The 23,276-nt window shown below is 36.5% G+C and overlaps 1 protein-coding gene across 1 annotated transcript in view; it reads left to right on the top strand.

Annotated features, from left to right (window-relative positions):
• Positions 1-6,364: 6,364 nt before the first annotated feature.
• The window catches only part of LOC140157652 (uncharacterized), a 49,532-nt gene continuing 32,620 nt past the window's right edge, over positions 6,365-23,276 (top strand). The window contains exons 1-7 of the mRNA XM_072180896.1: positions 6,365-6,630; positions 8,781-9,026; positions 9,914-10,107; positions 11,295-11,386; positions 11,957-12,030; positions 15,735-15,866; positions 18,212-18,331. Of these exons, the coding sequence (XP_072036997.1) occupies positions 8,798-9,026; positions 9,914-10,107; positions 11,295-11,386; positions 11,957-12,030; positions 15,735-15,866; positions 18,212-18,331 (841 nt within the window). The 5' untranslated portion in view covers positions 6,365-6,630; positions 8,781-8,797. The remainder of the gene's footprint in view (positions 6,631-8,780; positions 9,027-9,913; positions 10,108-11,294; positions 11,387-11,956; positions 12,031-15,734; positions 15,867-18,211; positions 18,332-23,276) is intronic.

Here is a 23,276-nt window from a genome sequence, read left to right as displayed (position 1 = left end):
TAACATTACATGTCGGGTTATATGAAAGTCATGAAAACGTTTTAAAACGTTTTGCATGAAAACACACAAAAACAACATTTTTAAAATGTTGGTAAAATATTTTTTACAAACATATTTTGCCAAATATTTTGTCAACAATATTAGGGGAGAGCGGGGAGTGTTCGCCCTAGGGGCAGGTTCGCCCACCCCTTGTTTCTCAGCACTACGGCTATCGGGGAATTTGGTGATGGCAAAATTAGGTGACATAGGTCATTATAAACTTCTCATATTAGCTACGCGACATATAGGGACGTGTTCATCGAACTGCAAAAAAAAAAAAAAAATTACACCAAAACGTAATTTTTTCTTGCATTAATAATGTTGTATTATCATTGATACATAAATGGTCAATTCCAGCCAAAGCGGGCCAAAATTCTCTCTGGGGGCCATTTTGAAAATGTTTTCCTTTTCTATTCTAGACTTATCAAATGAGACGATCATGTCTAGTGAATCATCAGGTGGAAGTGCCATCGGATTGAAAAATAACTTTTCTTGCTAGACCAAATAAAGTGTTAAATGCGCATATGCATGTTACCCACGAATTCAAGCATTTTTCACCTGTTGTACGCCATAAAATTACACTTTCTTTAATATCTTTCAATATTTTATGTGTGACTCATATACACTAGAAATCGGTGAAGACTTTGAACGTAAAATAGAATTTTATTACATATATCTATACAGAAATATTTTGGTTATTAAAAATTTTAAGAAAGAACCAGGTGTACAGTTAAGATTGTGTCAATTCTTCGAACTCTTTCCAAAGTGGCTGTCATTTAACATTACTGTATTATTTCGAAAGATTAGAATAAATGCTTCATATAAATATAAAGTTAGATTTTGTATCTCGTCGCAGGATGAGGATCTCGGATGGATTCGTGGGTAACAGCGTCTGGAAAATAGCAATTCCTTTTATTTTTAAAAATAAAATAAAAAATACTTTTCCGTATGTCAATAATTCAGGCTGCAATGGCACTAAAATGAATTTTAATCAAAATACAGACTACATGGAATATTTAGAATGGATTATTATGGCATTTTGGGTATAAAAATTTTGAGAATAATGAAGTTGCCAAATTCAAATAGACAGAGCAAACATTTTTATATTATTATTTTAGTAAAATCATTCCATATTTTCATGCAGCAATATTCTATTAACTCGTGTTTGACAGTTCCTATGAACTAAAACACTATCAATACATTGTTAACTATAATTTAAGTAGGGATTCGTGGGTAACCAAAATGTTCGTGGGTAACACATATTTGAAGGTATGTATTGGTAAGCGGCAAAATAGAAAATATTACAGAAGGTTGGAAACCACCATGCGGTTATTCCTCCATTGTGTTTCAATGATTCCCGTTTCTCTAACCAATTGCATTTACCAAAAAAATGGTAATTTAGGATAATCAATCAAAACTTCACGATGCAGCTTCAGTATACCTTCAAGAGGACGCTATTAAACAGGACTGTTTTGGAACCTATTTCGCATGTTTTCAAAATGTTAAGATGCATAAGAAACATATAATTTACGAGTAAATCCTTGGATTCGTGGGTAACGCCGAATTCGTACTATAGTACCGTTTGGGGTTTGCGTTTCTTAGGTGTATAAACTGTAAGTACTGTCAAAATTATAGCATACCCATGGCTTGAATATGTGCTGATTTAAACTTAAAATAAACAATCTCCTTATTTTTCAAGGTTAGCATCTATTCGGGATTCGTGGGTAACAAAAGTTTAAACCGTCGTAGATTCTTTTTTAAAGCGGTGAACGTATTTTTACGATTTACAATTTTAAGCGCTTGTCAAACTAAATTCAGTGTCTAAAGTCATTAAATGTTAATTTAAGTTATGGCAATTATATTTGCTGGACTCGTGGGTAACAGTTGATACGTGGGTAACGTCAAATTTGATTTTATGGAATTTTATGGGTAAAACGTATTTGCATACAATAATCACTTGGACCTCAGAATTATAGAACGAAACTTCGTTTCATGATATAGTCATTTATGGCATATTCACTTAACATTTTCAGAACGATCATTTTATTTTTGATACGCGGGTAACAAAATTATTAGCCAAATTGACTTAATGGCCTCTAGAGTCCACAAACTTTGGTGGAATTCAATCGTTTTACATATGATGAGAGATCATGCAAACGTCTTTCTAACGGTAATAATTTCATTTTGATTGAAGGACATTCAATGACATATATGGTGCTTTATCTTTGAATTCGTGGGTAACGCCAATTCATTTAAGCTATCATAACTTGTCCCCTGGTATGACTTGCTAGTAAAGGCCTATATGCACAAAGAGAGCACATTGGACGTGACATGATATGCTCCATCAATAACGTGATTTCCTTTATTAATGACATTTTAAAGTGGAAAGTTAACATAGAGAGAATTTTGTCCCGCTTTCGCTGGAATTGACCAAATACATATGGTATTAATGGAAATTTGTATTGGGAACATATGGGATTTGTCAAAGATTTAATGCAGTTATAAACTCCTCATTCGATTTGTATTTTGCATACCCTGAAGAAAATACACAAATGTGCACAAGGGGCACATTCACCCTTTTGAGGATGGGGCATGTTCGCCCTATATCTTCCCCGGGCGGACTTAACCCAAACTGGAGGGCGGACCCGGGGGGCGGACCTGCCCCATCAGCGTATTATGCAAAATAATGATAATTATACCATTATACAAGGTAAAACTACTGAAAAGCATGTTTTTTAAAGTTATGTGGTATCAGTATTACTGATAGTTGTAAACATGATACGTTTAAGGGCTGGGGTATGAACGTTTGGACAGTATTTATTTTGGGACATTAGAGCACATCAGACATATCGAATTGCATTCTGAATACGAAGAATGTCATTCTGATATCAAATAATTTTGATTTTTGAAATTCGCAATTTAATACACATTTTATGGCAAATCATTAAAAATTGATATTTTTTGATATTTAACAGTACTTGAAGTAAAATTTATAAATCTGATGATTTATACTTAAAGTGTATGTAGGTGGGATGAAAAGCCAACGATCAATTGAAAATTTTGACCTTTCGTATTGAAGATATGGATTTTTTTCCCAAAACACCAAAAAAAAAATTAGGTCTTTTGGGGAAAAATCCATATCTTCAATATCTTCCCTGCTACATACACTTTAAGAATATATCATTAGATTTATATAATTTACTTCGAGGACTGTTATATATCAAAAATTTGAAAAAGATCAAATTTTTATAATTTGTCATAAAATTTGTATTATATTGTGATTTTCAAAAATGAAAATTATTTGATATCAGAAAGACATGCTTCGTATTCAGAATGCAATTCGATATGTCTGAGGTGCTCTCATGTCCCACAAAAAATACTGTCGAAACGCAATAAACGCTCATTTTAGATCCCTTAAGCTCACTTTGGACCCCTACATTTTACCCTGACCCGACCCCTGCAACAAATTTAGTGACTCCCCAGAAGAGAATGAATGCTCTGTACTAAATGTTTGCATTGAATATGTTATTGTTATGCAATGTTTAAACCTTTTTTTGTGATTAGGGTGAACTTACCCCACCATATGGGCGAACCTGCCCCAATATGGGGCAAGTTCGCCACTTTGCAAAACTTTTTTTTTTTTCCTGTCCTGTTGCTATTGTAAGGCCTATAGTTCTGGGATTGTGGCCGTATATAGCTCAGACATAGGGCTTTCACATGGGCTAATCAGGTCATCCCTAACCTTAAAATTGACATCGCTAGGCTGGTCAGAAAAAAATAGGGCGAACACTCCCCGCTCTCCCATATACATTAAGTTTACTCTTAAAAGAGTAAACGTATCATGAGCGTTTCGTTGTTTCAGATTTATCCACGACTTCAGACAGAACATATTTTCAGTATATACTTCAAAAAGTGGTTAAGAATGAGACTGTATTAATGTAAAGTTCATTATTTAATGTTTGAAGCTTAAAACAAAAAACATTTGAACAATCTTTATTTAACATAACCAGTATTATGCATTAACAAAATAGTACGTATTTTAAAACATGTGTTTTTACACGGTGGGTACCGTACTGTGCAATTGACCAATTTGATGTTTAAAAAAAAAAAGTTAAATACTGATAATAGTTAGCCTATGTACATGTACCATATGTAGGCCTATATAGTATTATGGTGTACAAATGTGGCACGGGTAATAAAATACGAAACATCTCATAAGGCCACGAAAGACTATGTTCATCAAGGAAGAATATATAAAAAACGGCATCAAAATAATTATACGGTTGTGTGTGTTTAATATTGTGTTGCAATGTTATTATATAAATTAATGCATAAATAGTTCAAGAAACGACAGTTCTAAGTTCTAAGTTGAGAGAAACAATATAATTACCGTAAAAACTCCATAGTTAGCATAATTATGTGCCTATCGAGCGCTTTTGAAAACATAAAATTGTACCAAAAGTACAGCGCTTTACCAACTGAGCTATGGGGTTGAGACACACATTTGCATGATGCAGTCATGTCTACAGTAGAATTCACCACGACCTTTGCAGGACTTAAACCCCATTAAAAGCTATTAAACCAAGATAACACTCATTGAAAACAGCTCAACTGATTAAATCAGATCTTCTCTGGTTGTGCACATGTGTCTGTTTTACATGTGCGGTATCGCAATGAGCTGGTATCATAGCTTCAGTTGGGTAACCGATTATAAAGGAAACGCAAGGAAACAATGGTATGTGGACCTTTGTTCACGAAATGAGACAATGGTCTGCTTTTTGTTAACCAGCATTCTTGAAAATGAGCAACATAATGATTGTTGACTTAACACGGTTTGGAAATAATTTCTTCATATTTTTTGGTGTTATCTGTCGTTTACATATCCTTCCTAAAACACCAAAGTACGAATATTTCCAAACATCTAAATTAGCTAAAAATTTAGGACATGTTACAAAACTATATTTTCTAGAATTTTAGAAGAGTACTTTTAATATTGGCCGGTTATTTGTCACACAGCGACGTTAACTAGGCAATGTACTATTACCTATAACATACACTAAAACACCAAAGTGCGAATATTTCCAAACATCTAAATTAGCTAAAAATTTAGGATATGTTACAAAACTATATTTTCTAGAATTTTAGAAGAGTACTTTTAATATTGGCCGGTTATTTTTCACACAGCGATGTTAACTAGGCAAATCCCCATACTTCTAACGTACGCTATTTGTAGAGGTCACGCGTCAATGGTAAGAGCACTGCGTATTGTGTATAGGAAAACGGACAGTAACTGCAGTATGGCAGGTTTACTTGTTCGTATATAACTTTGGGTATCGATGATTTGCTCAAAACCATTTACACTTTTGTGGATGCGGCTCTCATGTTTTGCATGTTTTAAAAGCGATCAAATAGGTAAGCACGTGCTAACTATCGAGTTTTTACGGTATTAAGCTTGCGATCGCTCATTAGCTCACTCACTGGTACATTACTATGTTTATAAGCCTATTTCACTCGCTCCCCCCTCCCTCGCTCACTCCCTATACTCACTCACTGTCCACAACATATACCATCTGTAGAGAGCATCATTCCATCACTGATCAACACATTCACGTGTAAAACATTTGCACTAACAACATTAACATGAACAAGGCTGCTTCATCAATACCAATATCAGCAGTAGAAAGCATCTTCACAAAATACCAACATCATCCTTAAGGGCTCAGAAACCCACTTTTGCACAGTATTCTTTATGGGACATGAGAACACATCAGACTCATCAAATTGCATTCTGAATACGAGGAATGCCCTGATGATATCAAATAATTTTGATTTTTATAAATTCGCGATAAACATATTTTATGGCAAATTATTAAAAATTGACATTTTAATTTTAATTTAACAATCCTCGAAGTTTATTTAAATCTAATGATATGTATGCAGTTGGGAGGAAAAGACGATCACAATATGAAAATGTTAACCATTCGTATTGAAGATATACGTGAAGTTTCATAAAAGATCTAAAAAGTTTAGGTATTTTGGGAAACTTCATGTGTGAAAAAACTTGTGTGATATTCCTAGCCATTATGAATAAAACGATTAATTTTTCAAAATTTGGAAAGAAGTTTGTTTAAAAATGCATAACCACCTCTTTCAAACATATAATTAACTTCTTTTTGTAAAATTCCGACTGATTACCTTCCTCATACATCGCATCGCAATCATAATAGTACCGCGAAGGTCACGGCCGGCCGTGCCGGTATCATAAAACTTTACTGCTAATCACAAAGTTATGAAAGAAAACAATAAGCTTTAAACGATGTACTATACTCTATATAAATGGTAACTGTACCAGCAACTGAATGCTTAACCATTGAAACAAATTTGTCTGCTTGAAAAAACTTGAATGAAATAAGTTTATGCGTGTTTGCCGAAAGAGAGTTCTTATTTATCAGTTGTAAAATCTGGATATTATTCTCACACCTATACCGTTCATACATGTGAGGCAAACGGGACATACCTACCGCTGATATATGGTGTCTGTCTGGATTTATATATGAATTGTGAGGGCCCATGTTAAAACGAGTAACAAAGGTGAGTACACCAACTTATTTCTTCTCATGTTAACTATTATGATTCAATTCGTCGTTGTTCTATCATACCGGCGTTGGTAAAATGAGTTGCGTTGAAGTTCTTACCCGGGAGTTCTTAATATGAATCCATATTCTATACCTTCTTACACATTTTAAACAAACATTAATAAGATGTCATACGGTTAGTAAAGTGGAATATGACCATTTTATGAATGATTGGTCATTAATATGTGGGAACAAACTCTAATCCAGGTGGTCTCAACATGTGACATCAAATTTGAATGGAAAAGAAAGTTTTACATATTGAGCCTTAATGTCACTAATTAGTGCATAGGCTATAATATTAACGATATGCTTAGTCAGGAACCCTTTAAAATGTTCGAAAAGTTCTACATTTAGGCTACTACGGCGGTATGCTATATAGAACAGCGACTAATTGATTGCAATAAGTAAAACTTTGTATACGTGCAATTTGGCTTGGTCTTAATAAGAAAACTCGCAAAATTATTATTGAAAATTTATTTCATTTAATAGTTATACGTGACAGAAAGTTATTCTGAAAATAGTTTCAATATTCGTGTAAAAGGGCATAAATATATATCCAATTTATTTGACAAAAAAAAATAAAAGAATAATATTTCTTTGTTCTTGCATAGGTGATCTTCGAGAGTGATCGATATATAAGTACATGTAGCCCGACATGTAATTAGCTACTTCTATTTTTTAGTTGCTACACATTTGTCAAATTACTGCCTATTTTACCAACTTGTGTTCTGTTTGTTGTTAAAATTGTCTTAAAGATTGAGAATCATTCCCTTTGATTGATGAAAAAGAGGTAAAAATTAAATTTTTAAATCATTCGACAGAACGATTTGTCTCTAACTGCTATCTGCAAAATATTGAAAAACTAATCTTTTGATTGAATATTCGACCGGAGTAATGCAAAAGTATGTTCGACTATGGATATCAATACAACTGAATTTGAAGCACTGAGCGTTCATTCATAATGGCACTTGCATTACTTTATTTATATCCAAATGACTTACGCCTGCTGCATGGTATTTGTAAATATTTATGATGTTCCCTACATTGCTGTGAGTTTTTGTCTTTTTTCTGATATTTTCTCTGAAGAATATATTGCAGTACATCATGACATATGATGATTAATTATTTAAATAAGAGATTTATGAAAGGAAGACTAAACTCAAAAACTTTACAGAAACATATTTCTGACTTTTTTTTGTTTGTCGAACCCGATTAGCATGCAAACCGTTGTTACTCATGGTCAAGTACACAAATAAACAACACAACAAAGAAAGAAAAAATGCTGAATAAACAGAACAGATACATGCAAACGTGGTGTGGTGATTGGAATCTAAGATTTGCATTAGTGGTTTATTTCATGCAAATTTAAAATGAAAAAGATTTGTTTTCACTATCAATCAAAACACTTCTATTTACGCATAAATTTAATACAGCATAATTATACAATATTCATGTATGTACAAAGTATGGCCTTAGGATTTGTTAAAAAATTATTTGCTATTTCTATTTTTCAATTATGTTAGTTTAGGTCTATATGATAACTCAAAAGTACGGATGCTAATTGCTAAGGCTAAACATCATGGTTTTTTTTCTCTTGCAGGCCGCACTTATATGTCGTTTTTCAGCAATGTACCGCATGTTGTTAAACTGAGAGGGCAAAAATGTTCAAAATATTTTTTCCTCGGAATACTTTTTTTTGTTTTATAGACAACATGAAATGCAATCTATAATCATAATTCTTCATATTTAACCGACTCTGCACAGATTTGACATTAAATATATGTGGTTTGAGGCATAGATTACCATTAATTCTGATAAATTAATAAATTCAAAATGGCATTTTGGTTTTCAGACCACATAAAAGAAACAAACTTACCGGCTAATTTCACTGTGACATAGGGACCAACTGGGACTACGTATAACAATTGAATAAAACGTGACTTGAATACTATTATTTCAATGTCTAACAATAAATGAAATATGCAGATTAATATGGCGGGTACGGAATTGCAGCGTGATATATATTTTGTTGTTGAATTATGACTGTTTATATCAGACATTTTCTTCAACTATTAAACCTATAAACCTGTGTTTTCTCAATGACAGAGTCCCCACTTGGCGCAATGATGCAGCTAGCATCAGACACTGCCGTCCTGTGCTTGCTGGTGATCTTCAGTGCCACATCTGATGTGTCTGGATTTGCCACTGGTCCACCTGTTCACATGTTTGCTGATATATGCTCATCATTGAATCCAATACTCGGTCATGGACAGAGTCTTGCATCTGATGGTCCAATCCCGTATTCGATATCACTTGATTCTACCAGCTTCATTCCTGGCCAAAGTATTCAAGGTATAGTAACTTATGGCGACTCCGCCTGATCAATTTTCAATTCTTCAATTTAGTCCTACAGAGCTTGAATCAAGACAAGGACTATTCGAGCCCTTGGGTTTAAAATCTACGAGTCCTTGTCAATTTATACGGGCCCGAATTCAAATTGTATAAAATGTGTATCCATATCAGAAGGATGTACTTGCCGGCTGCTGCATGTCTCTTTACATTAGCTATAGGAATAAATACTAGACAAATCTTCAATTGAAGCTCACTTCAAATTAATCATCTCCAAATCACATTTCTCATCATCTCTGTTACACTTGTCCACCTCATTTATATGAATGACAGACAACCATAGTGCCATTAATCATTATTAAATGCCTTATGATTAAGGGGGTACTACACCCCTGGCCAATTTTGTGCCTATTTTTGCATTTTTCTCAAAATTATAGTACATTGGTGACAAGTAAGATATGTATATTATAAGGGCAAGGACTACAACTACTGTACTGAAAATTCAGCAACTCAAAGCAAATAGTTATTGATTTATTGATCAAATATTGGTTTCCCTCATTTTTGACTGTAACTCCACAACTGTTGTCTGTGCTGAAATAAACTTTCCAGTGCAGTAGTTGTAGCCCTTGCCCCTATAATATACATATCTTACTTGTCCCCAATGCGCTATAATTTTTGAGAAAAATGCAAAATTAGGCACAAAATTGGGCAGGGGGGTAGTACCCCTTAATGTATTATATAATAGACCACTTTAAAGCTACTATAGTGTTAGGATTGGAATTCGGGATAGGAAAAATAGTAACAGAATTATACGGTTCCGTTCTGAGTAAAAATTAATAGTAAAGTCAAACATTTTTACGTATAAATCACCATCTTTTACATCTCCACAGTGACACTACAGAGTAATTCAGCAGGGACAACATTTCGTGGTTTCATGATGCAAGCCCGGAATGAAAGCACAGGACAACGAATAGGCACTTGGAGTAATGTTGCCGCTAGCACGCAAGGTCTGGGGTGCAATTCTGACACCGTTGCTAGTCAGAATAGTTTGCTTGGAAGATGCACTGCCGATCAACCTTGTGGTGTGAGTATGAACCTATCATAAACCATATTTATTAACTAGGTCTAATTAATTAAGGGGGTACTACACCCCTGGCCAATGTTGTGCCTATTTTTGCATTTTTCTCAAAAATGATATGAGCGCATTGGTGACAAGTAAAATATGTATATTATAGGGGCAAGGACTACAACTACTGCACTGAAAATTCAGCAACTCAAGGCAAGTAGTTATTGATTTATTGATCAAATATTGGTTTTTCCTCATTTTGACTGTAACTCTACAACTGTTGTCTGTGTTGAAACAAAATTTCCAGTGCAGTATAGTTGTCATGGTTGTAGTCCTTGCCCCTATAATATACATATCTTACTTGTCAACAATGCGCTATGATTGTTGAGAAAAATGCAAAAAATGGCACAAAATTGGGCAGGGGTGTAGTACCCCCTTAAGGATGGGGAACAGTTCTAAAGGGGCTCCAGAACAATAATTATGTTGGAATTCTGCTTTTCACAATGTATATTGCTGCATAGACAGCTCAACCTTCTTACATCCCACAATGTTATTAGCATCAAAAACGCTCTCCTTACAATTCTAGCCCAGGAACAAAGTTGATAGTGTTTTGAATGTGAATACTTTATAAAGCATTCACATTTTTAGAAAATACCAATCAGAATAACAAAGTACAATTCAGCGTCAGAGCAGCAGCAGGAAAAATTGCCTTCCGTGGCGAAATTGGAAACGCCGCTTCTTTCTGCCGGGTTTTGTTGACCATTCGGAAAATGGTGCTGAAACTGAAACTGCCAATCTTCCTCTTGACGTGTTGAATCACTTTTTCTTTCCGGTACTCATTAGGAAACGAATTTGGAGAAAACCTTCTGTTAGTAAAATACTATGTTGAGCCACCAGCCTGGGTGGCTCACGCTCCAGTAATTTCAGATGATTGAGCTCAGTAATACATCAAAGAATGTCTTCCAATTCATGAAAACAAATAGATAATCAGCTTATCGGATTAAAAGCTTAGAGGGAAGGTCTTGCTGCTCAGCGAGTGTTTGTAATTATCAGAAGGTTTTCTCAAATTCATTCTCTAATGATAACTGAAACCTCCGCAGTTGCTGTCGGGTCATTATCAAGGTACTGAACAGAGGAACAACCCAAGAAATTGATTATATTCATATTTTAAAGTACTACTAATAATTGGTTTTTGCATTTCTTAGGATACCTGGGCACATTTAGATCGTACAGACAAGAGTTCCGTGACAGCCACATGGACAGCGCCAAGTTCAACAGTTGACAATTTATACTTTCAGTAAGTGTATAGAAGCTTATAGAAATTATGCAATCTGTATGACAACATGTCATCTAAAAACAGGTACATTCAAAGCCAGAATAAAAACAAAATAGATCGATTACTTTAATAATGACCAATTATTATGCTTGCATAAAGGGGCTGTGCAATAATTATGAGCTCCTCCGGGCTGGGGTAAAATTGCCAAAATATGCCTGTCTCCTTCTGGGTCTATATAGATGCATCATGCGAACGTCTCGAGCAGGAAAGTGTGCATATCTTAACGTTTCTGTACTGTTTTTTTAAGCCTATATATATACGTAAATATGTACCAAAAATTGCTTGCCCGCTTTCGACCTGCTAAAAATGCTTGCCCCCATCCCCTTTTTCGGCTTGCTAAAATATTCTGCTCCCCCCATTTTACCATCCCCATGGCTCATAATTATTGCACAGCCCTGATCCAAATATAATATCAGTTTGATTGGTACGTAATGTATTAAAGTGACATTATTTTTCTTTGCATACATAACCTAACCACCCATAACAATCTAAAACGAATTAAAGTTTATGTATATTTAAATACACTTTTAGGGTTACCGTTGTGCAGGGGCCTAATTCCATCTACTTTCAAAATCTGCGTTCTTCCACCTTGACACAAAGCTCAGGTAAGTGTTTCCTCATTATTCTTCATAATTTCTTCATTATACATCGCCATAATCATATTGTTCATCAGATGATATGTACAGAAAATGTAACATTTTTAAATGGTATTGTAACTTTTGGGATACCCTTTATAATTGATCCTGTCGAAAATTGTCCACCTTTTACTAGGGAGAATCACCATTAATGGACAGGTTCCCACACGCAATAAAAATAACAAACCAAACACTTTTTTATAAAACTTTCGTGCCAATCATTGGCACAGTATGTACATTATATTAATACATGTACATGAACTGGGGAAATGCCCCGATATCAGATATTATGCTTGATAAAAAAAAGCAATGTCATAATATTTGATATTTTGTTTTGCCTTGGGAAGTTTTAAAAATTTGAATTAGAAAAAATCCAATTATATTTGCATGCCCGCTGCCCAATTGCATGGAACAATATGGGTTGATAAGGTTATGTGAAGTGCGTGCAGGTATATAAATTTCTATAATTTCACTGCAGAACAATTGTAAAGGGTATTCCGTATCATGAAAAGTTTGAAAACGTCCAAATTTGACGCCATAAAGAAAATGAGAAGCAAAATTGACGAAAGTTATCATTGGTATCTGCGGTTTCACTTTTTAATGTGTAATCGGTATCAATACGGGAACTAAGTAAATCGGGAATAGTTTAAAAGATCTGTAAATTAAAGTAATTCACTTTAAATATTGTTTATGGAAAAAAAGAATGCCATGTACTTGTCGCGCTAATGTAATGCCCGAGGGCAGTGTCAAAACATGAGGTGAATTGCAATGAAAGTTTATGATCTATATTGTTTGTTGGTTAATGCACTCGAAATAAATTGCCCCGAAAAATTGCCCTTTGGAAAAAAAAATCAAATAAAAATTATTAATTCAAAATCAAAATACAACAAATTGATATGCCTCTAGCTATTTCCATGGATTTAAGCTATTTGAAGAAAATAAGAGTCATTGTTTAAATATCGCTTGACACAGTTCTAGACCCGGGTTCTAGAACACGTCTGATCAACGGAAAAGAAAAAAAACACATCCCATTCACGAATTTGTATTCAGCTTGTTTTGTTATTAACTAAATTTAATTGATGGAACCCAACCAAGTCAACTCGGTGTTAACGGTCTAGTTGTTAAACACGAAATGATTGCAATTGCAAAGCGATATAATAATAGTGCAAATACATGTAACGGCCAAGGTCTTCTCACTTCCTTTTTGTATTAGTTATTCTTTGTTATAATATAATTATGGCCAATTATTTCACTTTTGAAACTTAAGTTAGCGTAAAATCTCATATACCTTTTCAGTATTCACGCTAACTTGATTTTGAATATTATGGAAAGATAAAATTTAAAGACACTTTTTTTTAAATTAAATTAAAATTAAATTGTATCCATGTATAATAATTATTAATCATGAATGCTGCTATTTGTGGCACAAAATATTGTATTTATTGATGGGTCTGGTCACTTTCTAAAGTACAAACTTCGAGTAAATAAAGATGAGCATAATTGCAGCTGCTATGAAAATATGCGTATGGTTATATAGTTAATAGCCTACCGTTGGGACTATTTTAAGTATTATGTTAATGTTATGGCGTCTATGATTAAAAGTAAAGGTAAAGGTAAAGGAGACGATCCTGTATAAAGAGTGATCGGAGTGCCCATCTCTCTTTCATTGGCGATTGGGCCAGACTCCTCCTAGCTTTGCTCCAAAGCCAACCTATTTTCCATCCAATTGAAAGAAAAAATGAAAAACCATGCTATATGCCCTCTGACACTAATAGTAAAGACCAGCTGTAATAGTAAAGACCTGGCGGCTCGGTGAGTGGACTTTCGCGGTTTGTGGGTTTTGTAGACCAATATCTTAGGGAGACAGTGATCTTTACTGCATAGTGGTCCTACTGCATAGTGGTCCTACTTACTTGTTGGTGACTTTATGTAGCTTGCCAATAGTGAAGCTTGCCTTCGGCCCCCTCGGCAAGCTCTGTACCATGTACATGTACATGTACTGCTGGGAGTGGTATTAATTTTTTACAGAATGGTCTAAACCAGACAGGGATGGCCTATATACATTTTCTTTAAAAATACCAGTCACTTGCTTGGGTTTATTTTACTTGGGGATCACTGGATCTTCTAAGGTACTGCGAGGGCTCTGATCAAGAGCTAGACTCCTCCATGTAATGTTGCTATAGGGGGATCGCTACACCTCCTCTACAGCGAGTCTGTTATGCCACTGCATTACCCATTTAAACACCTGGGTGGAGAGGAGTAATCGAGATAAAGTGCCTTACTCAAGGGCACAACACGATGGCGTCGCCGGGGCTCGGACCCGCAACCTTCCGATTATGAATCAGTGCCCGTTCCGCTAGGCCACCATGCTCCCGTCTATGATTATTATATGTAATCTATGTCATAGAAGACATTAAACAACATTTTCCAAATTGTGTCAATCTTAATAAAACAAAATTGTCTGCTATACTAAAATGTGGCATTTAAAAAATCTTATTAAGCACTTAATATCACAGAACTTAAAAGTTGTTAAACCATTTTTTGTTATTATGAGCATTCAGCCATTTCTTGTCTTAAAAAAACCCTCATCAATGCAAGTAATGTAGACTAGACAATATGCAGGGGGTCAAAACCAGCAAATGTAGGCATAGGAAGTAAGCAAACTTCGATAGCCAAAATTACCAGTTCAAGTTTGACAAAAGTGCTAAACCTGCAAAAACAACAGGATCAATGGTAATACAAAACTGCACTGTTTTCCTGACAAATCACTGTGGGCTATGAATTGGCACGCTGGCCATCGAACTTCCAGCTTATTTTGTGCCTAAATGGATGTTTGGTTTAGCGTGTCGTTTATATGCACAGTGATTTTCATCAAATGTTCTAGTGCAGTTTGTATTACCATTGATCCTTGTTGTACATAGCAGTTTAGCACTTTTGTGAGCCTTGAACTGGTAATTTTGGCTATCGAACTTTGCTTACTTCCTATGCCTACATTTGCTGGTTTTGGCCCCCCTGCATATTGTCTAGTCTGTATTTTACTTGTTTCCCCACATCAAGTTGGTGTACCTTGCTCGTTTTCCTTTCTGTTGTTTATATTCAAGGTATCCTCTTGTATCATTTATTGATCCTTGATGTGTTTTGTGTCCTCGTCCGTTGGATTCACCATTACCCACTTTTTGCAAGTAATGTAATCAAATGTCATGAACGCATCACTCTAAATTTAAATTAAGCTTGCTTTAGGAATATCGAGTACAGACCATTGGAATTGAAAGTCGGGAGGTCAATGCATTGTCACATACCGTATTGTGTAAATACAAACAAAATATCTCAGAGGTTATATTTGCAGATCTTGCAGATATATGATTATGTAAACCCCAAATAAGGCTTTTTAAAAAATGTAAATATTAATTTGATGGACAAAACCTAGAACATGACTGTTTTTAACAAGTATTGAAAAAGTTAACTAATATTTTATAGTTTAATCGTTTAAAATGTGTAATAGAATTGTATTCACCAAACTTCCATAACATATTGAGTATCAAATAAATTGAAAAGATTATATACTTTACAACAGTGAAATAATATTACATCTACCAGAATATATGCCAGCTATAAGCAAAAACATTTACATTTGGGGCAGAACAACCCGTAATATGTTATTATTTTGAATGCAGGTGTTGAAACATGTGCAACGATAAATTGTGTAAATGGCACATGCATCGACGTACCTGGTGTTACATTTATATGTGAATGCATAGACGGCTGGACAGGAAGACTATGTGACAGAGAAGTAACGGGAATTGTTGGTAAGACTGTGACATATTTATTTGCCATGTTTATATAGTATTTTAACAGTTTAGATAACCCACAAGACAACGGTTAAACAGAGATATGAAAAAAAAGGATATGTTTATTGGAATCAACATATTATGACATACATAATGTCATGACATACATGATGTCATGCATGTATAATATGTATGTCATATGTGACGTGTCATGTCAGAAGGAGACACTTTTGGGCAGGATCGTAAATGGAGAAATAGCCAAAAGTCTGCCCAAGGGTGAATTTTTCACAATTTGGGTTTGTTGCAAATTTGTGATGTTATTAATGTTTAAAATATCGTCTGATAGTTTCAGACCGGAATGTAACTGGCATCTGTGTATTTTTTGAGAAATTTTTAAGGTTATTCCTACTCTCAACATTGTCAATAATATGTTTAAAGGCCGATATCTCAATTTCCAATTTTATAATACCATAACTTACGACCTCAATATCTTCGCTTAGGAATGTCCGATTTCATTCGGGAAAACGGCATTGTGGAGCAAAATATCTCTATATTTAAGAAATGTAAAAACATCAAAATTGATAACCTGCCCAAAAGTGTCTCCTTTTGACATGACACGTCACATATATGAATAAGAGCTTGATTTTTTTTCATAACTGCTCGGATTGTATTTCCACGTTTTGCAATTTACTGAAGATAATAATATTCATGTCTTTGCTGTCTACCAAAGATAGTTGAACACATGTTTTTTGCTATTTACTGAAGCGAAGATATAGGACAGACATTTTTTGTTACCAAATATAGCTATTATGCTATCTACCGAAGATAGTTGCATACATTCTTCACGATGACATATCTATAGGTCAATAAAAGCATCAAGTTTTCCCCAGTGATGCTGCATACATATCTACTGAAGATGTCCAGATAGTTGCATGCATATTGTCTGCTATTGTATGCTATTTACTTAAAAAGCGGTTTAAAATGGTGTAAAATATTGTTGTGATCTTCTGAATTTGGCTGCATACTTATTTTTTTGCCATAAACTGCACAATGCTGTAAATATCTATACTGAAGATACTCGTACTAGTATACATGTTGTTGATGTCTACGAAAAACGGTTGCCTACAGTTACGTTTCTTGCTATCTACTGAAGATAGCTGCATATGTGACCAGATCTGATCCAATCAGGTCGGCAATAATGAAACTGAGACTAGGCAAAAAGTGAGGAGAAAAATACCCAATAAAAACATAAAAAATGGACATATAAAAGGTTCATAACTTTGCAACAAAGTATTCAATAGACATGGGGATTTAAAGCCATAATGTGTGATTTGCGTCACAGCGACGCCTTCAATTTTACTCGGATTTCTACTTTTTGCATAATTATAATGCCCAGTGGTGTACTAAAATACCACGTAAAGACTAAGCCTTAATAAAAGTAATACTTAACTTTTTAAATATTAAAACCGGGGAGACCCGGTTTTATTTAGAGTTCACCGATCGAGTGCTTGCTAACATGTCCCGTGGATGATGTATACACACGTCGAGCAATATTACATATAATACGATCGGCGAGCGTAGTACACGCATTGTAGGCGCTGGAATGAAATCGCAATTTTCTTCGTTATACCTCATTTGTTTGGCTCGAAATTATGTTAAAAGGGGATAATGTGATCAGTTAAAACAAACATTTAAACATGTTAAATAGGAATCTATTCTTTATGCAAATCCCACATTATTGCTTTAACTGATAAATGAGCAAGATACTGAGCAATTTAGTAATGGTAGAAACTCAATTTTCTAAATTTTCGACTTTCGACTGGTTTAGTTACATTTTTCTTGCTATCTACTGAAGATAGCTGGATACATATTTTTCGCTATCTATACTGAATTTAGCTCCTCGCATGTTTTTTTTATTTAATGTTTACTGACGATAGCTGATTAAATGTCTTTGCTATCTGAAAACTGAAAGCATCCGCATATGTTTTGCTATTATACTGAAGATAGCTACATGCATATTTTTGCTATAGGCCCTACTGAAGATAGCTTTCATAACATCTTTATTAAAGAAACTTCAAAAGCATTGCCGGAGGATGACCGGTATAAGATAGGTTGCCTTAATTCATTAACCTTATATTTCTGCTTATAGGTACACGCTATCTCACAATGTAGGCCTACACATATTAAAATATTAAGCCACGAGAAAATGAAGTAGAATCTTCATGGACCTTTTGAGTGAATCATGTTAACTAAATTGTTGCTAAATGTGATTATCGCAATCGAAATAGGGGGTAATTATTAAACATTTCTTCATTACACACGCGTTTTAAAAATAATGATTGTTTTGTTGGAAACTTCTACAGGTGATGCTTGTTTACCCATCAACCCATGTCTAAACGGCGGTACCTGCTTGCCATATGGTGACACGTACGTATGCCAATGTCCTAGCAATCGAATTGGACGTAACTGCCAGCAAGATAGTGGTAAGTACTATCACTATGGTTTCTATTCACGCTATGAGCTGAAATAGTGTCATTTCCAATGGCATGGCTCACATATTTCAAAATAGTGTTTTAATATTTGACCTCAAGATGAGGAATATGAGTTTGTGTATCTAACATATTCAAAGGCAATTCTGTACAAACAAAGTGGAAATGAGTTAAAAAAATTGTTCTGAGGGATCGTTCACAAAAAAATGAATATTTTAATATTTGAAAAGAAATGAAAATAACGTGAATATCAATTCCATGTTGGTGAGTTTTCTCTTACGTAATGTTGTTGAGAATGCCGTACATTTCGGATAATAACAGAGTTTCTTTTCGTTCATAATAAATTTGAACGCATGTGAACGTTCCATATCTTAGTCATGTTGATGTGGTTCTTTCACATAGAGTGGGTTACACTCTTATACAATGTAACATTTACATAAGAAAGTTTAAAGAGTGAATATGAATATTATAATCACTCGAATTCAATTTCAATAGAATGACGTTTCACTCCACGGGAGTGATCACCTTAGGTATGCCAATACCATTGGAGTGATCACCTTAGGTATGCCAATACCATTGGAGTGATCACCTTAGGTATGCCAATACCATCGGAGTGATCACCTTAGGTATGCCAATACCATTGGAGTGATCACCTTAGGTATGCCAATACCATTGGAGTGATCACCTTAGGTATGCCAATACCATTGGAGTAATCACCATAGGTATGCCAATACCATTGGAGTGATCACCTTAGGTATGCCAATACCATCGGAGTGATCACCTTAGGTATGCCAATACCATCGGAGTGATCACCTTAGGTATGCCAATACCATCGGAGTGATCACCTTAGGTATGCCAATACCATTGGAGTGATCACCTTAGGTATGCCAATACCATCGGAGTGATCACCTTAGGTATGCCAATACCATCGGAGTGATCACCTTAGGTATGCCAATACCATTGGAGTGATCACCTTAGGTATGCCAATACCATCGGAGTGATCACCTTAGGTATGCCAATACCATTGGAGTGATCACCTTAGGTATGCCAATACCATCGGAGTGATCACCTTAGGTATGCCAATACCATCGGAGTGATCACCTTAGGTATGCCAATACCATCGGAGTGATCACCTTAGGTATGCCAATACCATTGGAGTGATCACCTTAGGTATGCCAATACCATCGGAGTGATCACCTTAGGTATGCCAATACCATTGGAGTGATCACCTTAGGTATCCCATACCATTGGAGTGATCACCTTAGGTATGCCAATACCATTGGAGTGATCACCTTAGGTATGCCAATACCATCGGAGTGATCACCTTAGGTATGCCAATACCATTGGAGTGATCACCTTAGGTATGCCAATACCATCGGAGTGATCACCTTAGGTATGCCAATACCATTGGAGTGATCACCTTAGGTATGCCAATACCATCGGAGTGATCACCTTAGGTATGCCAATACCATTGGAGTGATCACCTTAGGTATGCCAATACCATTGGAGTGATCACCTTAGGTATGCCAATACCATCGGAGTGATCACCGTAGGTATGCCAATACCATTGGAGTGATCACCTTAGGTATGCCAATACCATCGGAGTGATCACCGTAGGTATGCCAATACCATTGGAGTGACCACCTTAGGTATGCCAATACCATCGGAGTGATCACCTTAGGTATGCCAATACCATTGGAGTGATCACCTTAGGTATGCCAATACCATCGGAGTGATCACCTTAGGTATGCCAATACCATTGGAGTGATCACCTTAGGTATGCCAATACCATCGGAGTGATCACCTTAGGTATGCCAATACCATTGGAGTGATCACCTTAGGTATGCCAATACCATTGGAGTGATCACCTTAGGTATGCCAATACCATTGGAGTGATCACCTTAGGTATGCCAATACCATTGGAGTGATCACCTTAGGTATGCCAATACCATCGGAGTGATCACCTTAGGTATGCCAATACCATTGGAGTGATCACCTTAGGTATGCCAATACCATTGGAGTGATCACCTTAGGTATACCAATACCATTGGAGTGATCACCTTAGGTATGCCAATACCATTGGAGTGATCACCTTAGGTATGCCAATACCATTGGAGTGATCACCTTAGGTATGCCAATACCATTGGAGTGATCACCTTAGGTATACCAATACCATCGGAGTGATCACCTTAGGTATGCCAATACCATTGGAGTGATCACCTTAGGTATGCCAATACCATCGGAGTGATCACCTTAGGTATGCCAATACCATTGGAGTGATCACCTTAGGTATGCCAATACCATTGGAGTGATCACCTTAGGTATGCCAATACCATCGGAGTGATCACCTTAGGTATGCCAATACCATTGGAGTGACCACCTTAGGTATGCCAATACCATTGGAGTGATCACCTTAGGTATGCCAATACCATTGGAGTGATCACCTTAGGTATGCCAATACCATTGGAGTGACCACCTTAGCTATGCCAATACCATTGGAGTGATCACCTTAGGTATGTCAATACCATCGGAGTGATCACCTTAGGTATGCCAATACCATTGGAGTGATCACCTTAGGTATGCCAATACCATTGGAGTGATCACCTTAGGTATGCCAATACCATTGGAGTGATCACCTTAGGTATGCCAATACCATTGGAGTGATCACCTTAGGTATGCCAATACCATCGGAGTGATCACCTTAGGTATGCCAATACCATTGGAGTGATCACCTTAGGTATGCCAATACCATTGGAGTGATCACCTTAGGTATACCAATACCATTGGAGTGATCACCTTAGGTATGCCAATACCATTGGAGTGATCACCTTAGGTATGCCAATACCATTGGAGTGATCACCTTAGGTATGCCAATACCATTGGAGTGATCACCTTAGGTATACCAATACCATCGGAGTGATCACCTTAGGTATGCCAATACCATTGGAGTGATCACCTTAGGTATGCCAATACCATTGGAGTGATCACCTTAGGTATGCTAATACCATTGGAGTGATCACCTTAGGTATACCAATACCATCGGAGTGATCACCTTAGGTATGCCAATACCATTGAGTGATCACCTTAGGTATGCCAATACCATCGGAGTGATCACCTTAGGTATGCCAATACCATTGGAGTGATCACCTTAGGTATGCCAATACCATTGGAGTGATCACCTTAGGTATACCAATACCATTGGAGTGATCACCTTAGGTATGCCAATACCATTGGAGTGATCACCTTAGGTATGCCAATACCATTGGAGTGATCACCTTAGGTATGCCAATACCATTGGAGTGATCACCTTAGGTATACCAATACCATCGGAGTGATCACCTTAGGTATGCCAATACCATTGGAGTGATCACCTTAGGTATGCCAATACCATCGGAGTGATCACCTTAGGTATGCCAATACCATTGGAGTGACCACCTTAGGTATGCCAATACCATCGGAGTGATCACCTTAGGTATGCCAATACCATTGGAGTGAGCACCTTAGGTATGCCAATACCATCGGAGTGATCACCTTAGGTATGCCAATACCATTGGAGTGACCACCGTAGGTATGCCAATACCATTGGAGTGACCACCTTAGGTATGCCAATACCATCGGAGTGATCACCTTAGGTATGCCAATACCATTGGAGTGACCACCTTAGGTATGCCAATACCATCGGAGTGATCACCTTAGGTATGCCAATACCATTGGAGTGACCACCTTAGGTATGCCAATACCATTGGAGTGATCACCTTAGGTATGCCAATACCATTGGAGTGATCACCTTAGGTATGCCAATACCATTGGGTGACCACCTTAGGGTATGCCACCACCATCGGAGTGATCAGGGTATGCCAATACCATTGGAGTGACCACCGTATATGCCATACCATTGAGTGACCACCTTAGGTATGCCAATACCATCGGAGTGATCACCTTAGGTATGCCAATACCATCGGAGTGATCACCTTAGGTATACCAATACCATTGGAGTGATCACCTTAGGTATGCCAATACCATTGGAGTGATCACCGTAGGTATGCCAATACCATTGGAGTGATCACCTTAGGTATGCCAATACCATCGGAGTGATCACCTTAGGTATGCCAATACCATTGGAGTGACCACCTTAGGTATGCCAATACCATCGGAGTGATCACCTTAGGTATGCCAATACCATTGGAGTGATCACCTTAGGTATGCCAATACCATTGGAGTGATCACCGTAGGTATGCTAATACCATTGGAGTGATCACCTTAGGTATGCCAATACCATCGGAGTGATCACCTTAGGTATGCCAATACCATCGGAGTGATCACCTTAGGTATGCCAATACCATTGGAGTGACCACCTTAGGTATGCCAATACCATCGGAGTGATCACCTTAGGTATGCCAATACCATTGGAGTGACCACCGTAGGTATGCCAATACCATTGGAGTGACCACCTTAGGTATGCCAATACCATCGGAGTGATCACCTTAGGTATGCCAATACCATCGGAGTGATCACCTTAGGTATACCAATACCATTGGAGTGATCACCTTAGGTATGCCAATACCATTGGAGTGACCACCTTAGGTATGCCAATACCATCGGAGTGATCACCTTAGGTATGCCAATACCATCGGAGTGATCACCTTAGGTATACCAATACCATTGGAGTGATCACCTTAGGTATGCCAATACCATTGGAGTGATCACCTTAGGTATACCAATACCATTGGAGTGATCACCTTAGGTATGCCAATACCATTGGAGTGACCACCTTAGGTATGCCAATACCATCGGAGTGATCACCTTAGGTATGCCAATACCATTGGAGTGACCACCTTAGGTATGCCAATACCATCGGAGTGATCACCTTAGGTATGCCAATACCATTGGAGTGATCACCTTAGGTATGCCAATACCATTGGAGTGATCACCTTAGGTA

The sequence above is a fragment of the Amphiura filiformis genome, chromosome 1 (genome assembly GCF_039555335.1).
Source record: "Amphiura filiformis chromosome 1, Afil_fr2py, whole genome shotgun sequence".
NCBI classification, from domain to species: Eukaryota; Metazoa; Echinodermata; class Ophiuroidea; order Amphilepidida; family Amphiuridae; genus Amphiura; species Amphiura filiformis.
This window is presented reverse-complemented; position numbering and strand designations above follow the sequence as displayed.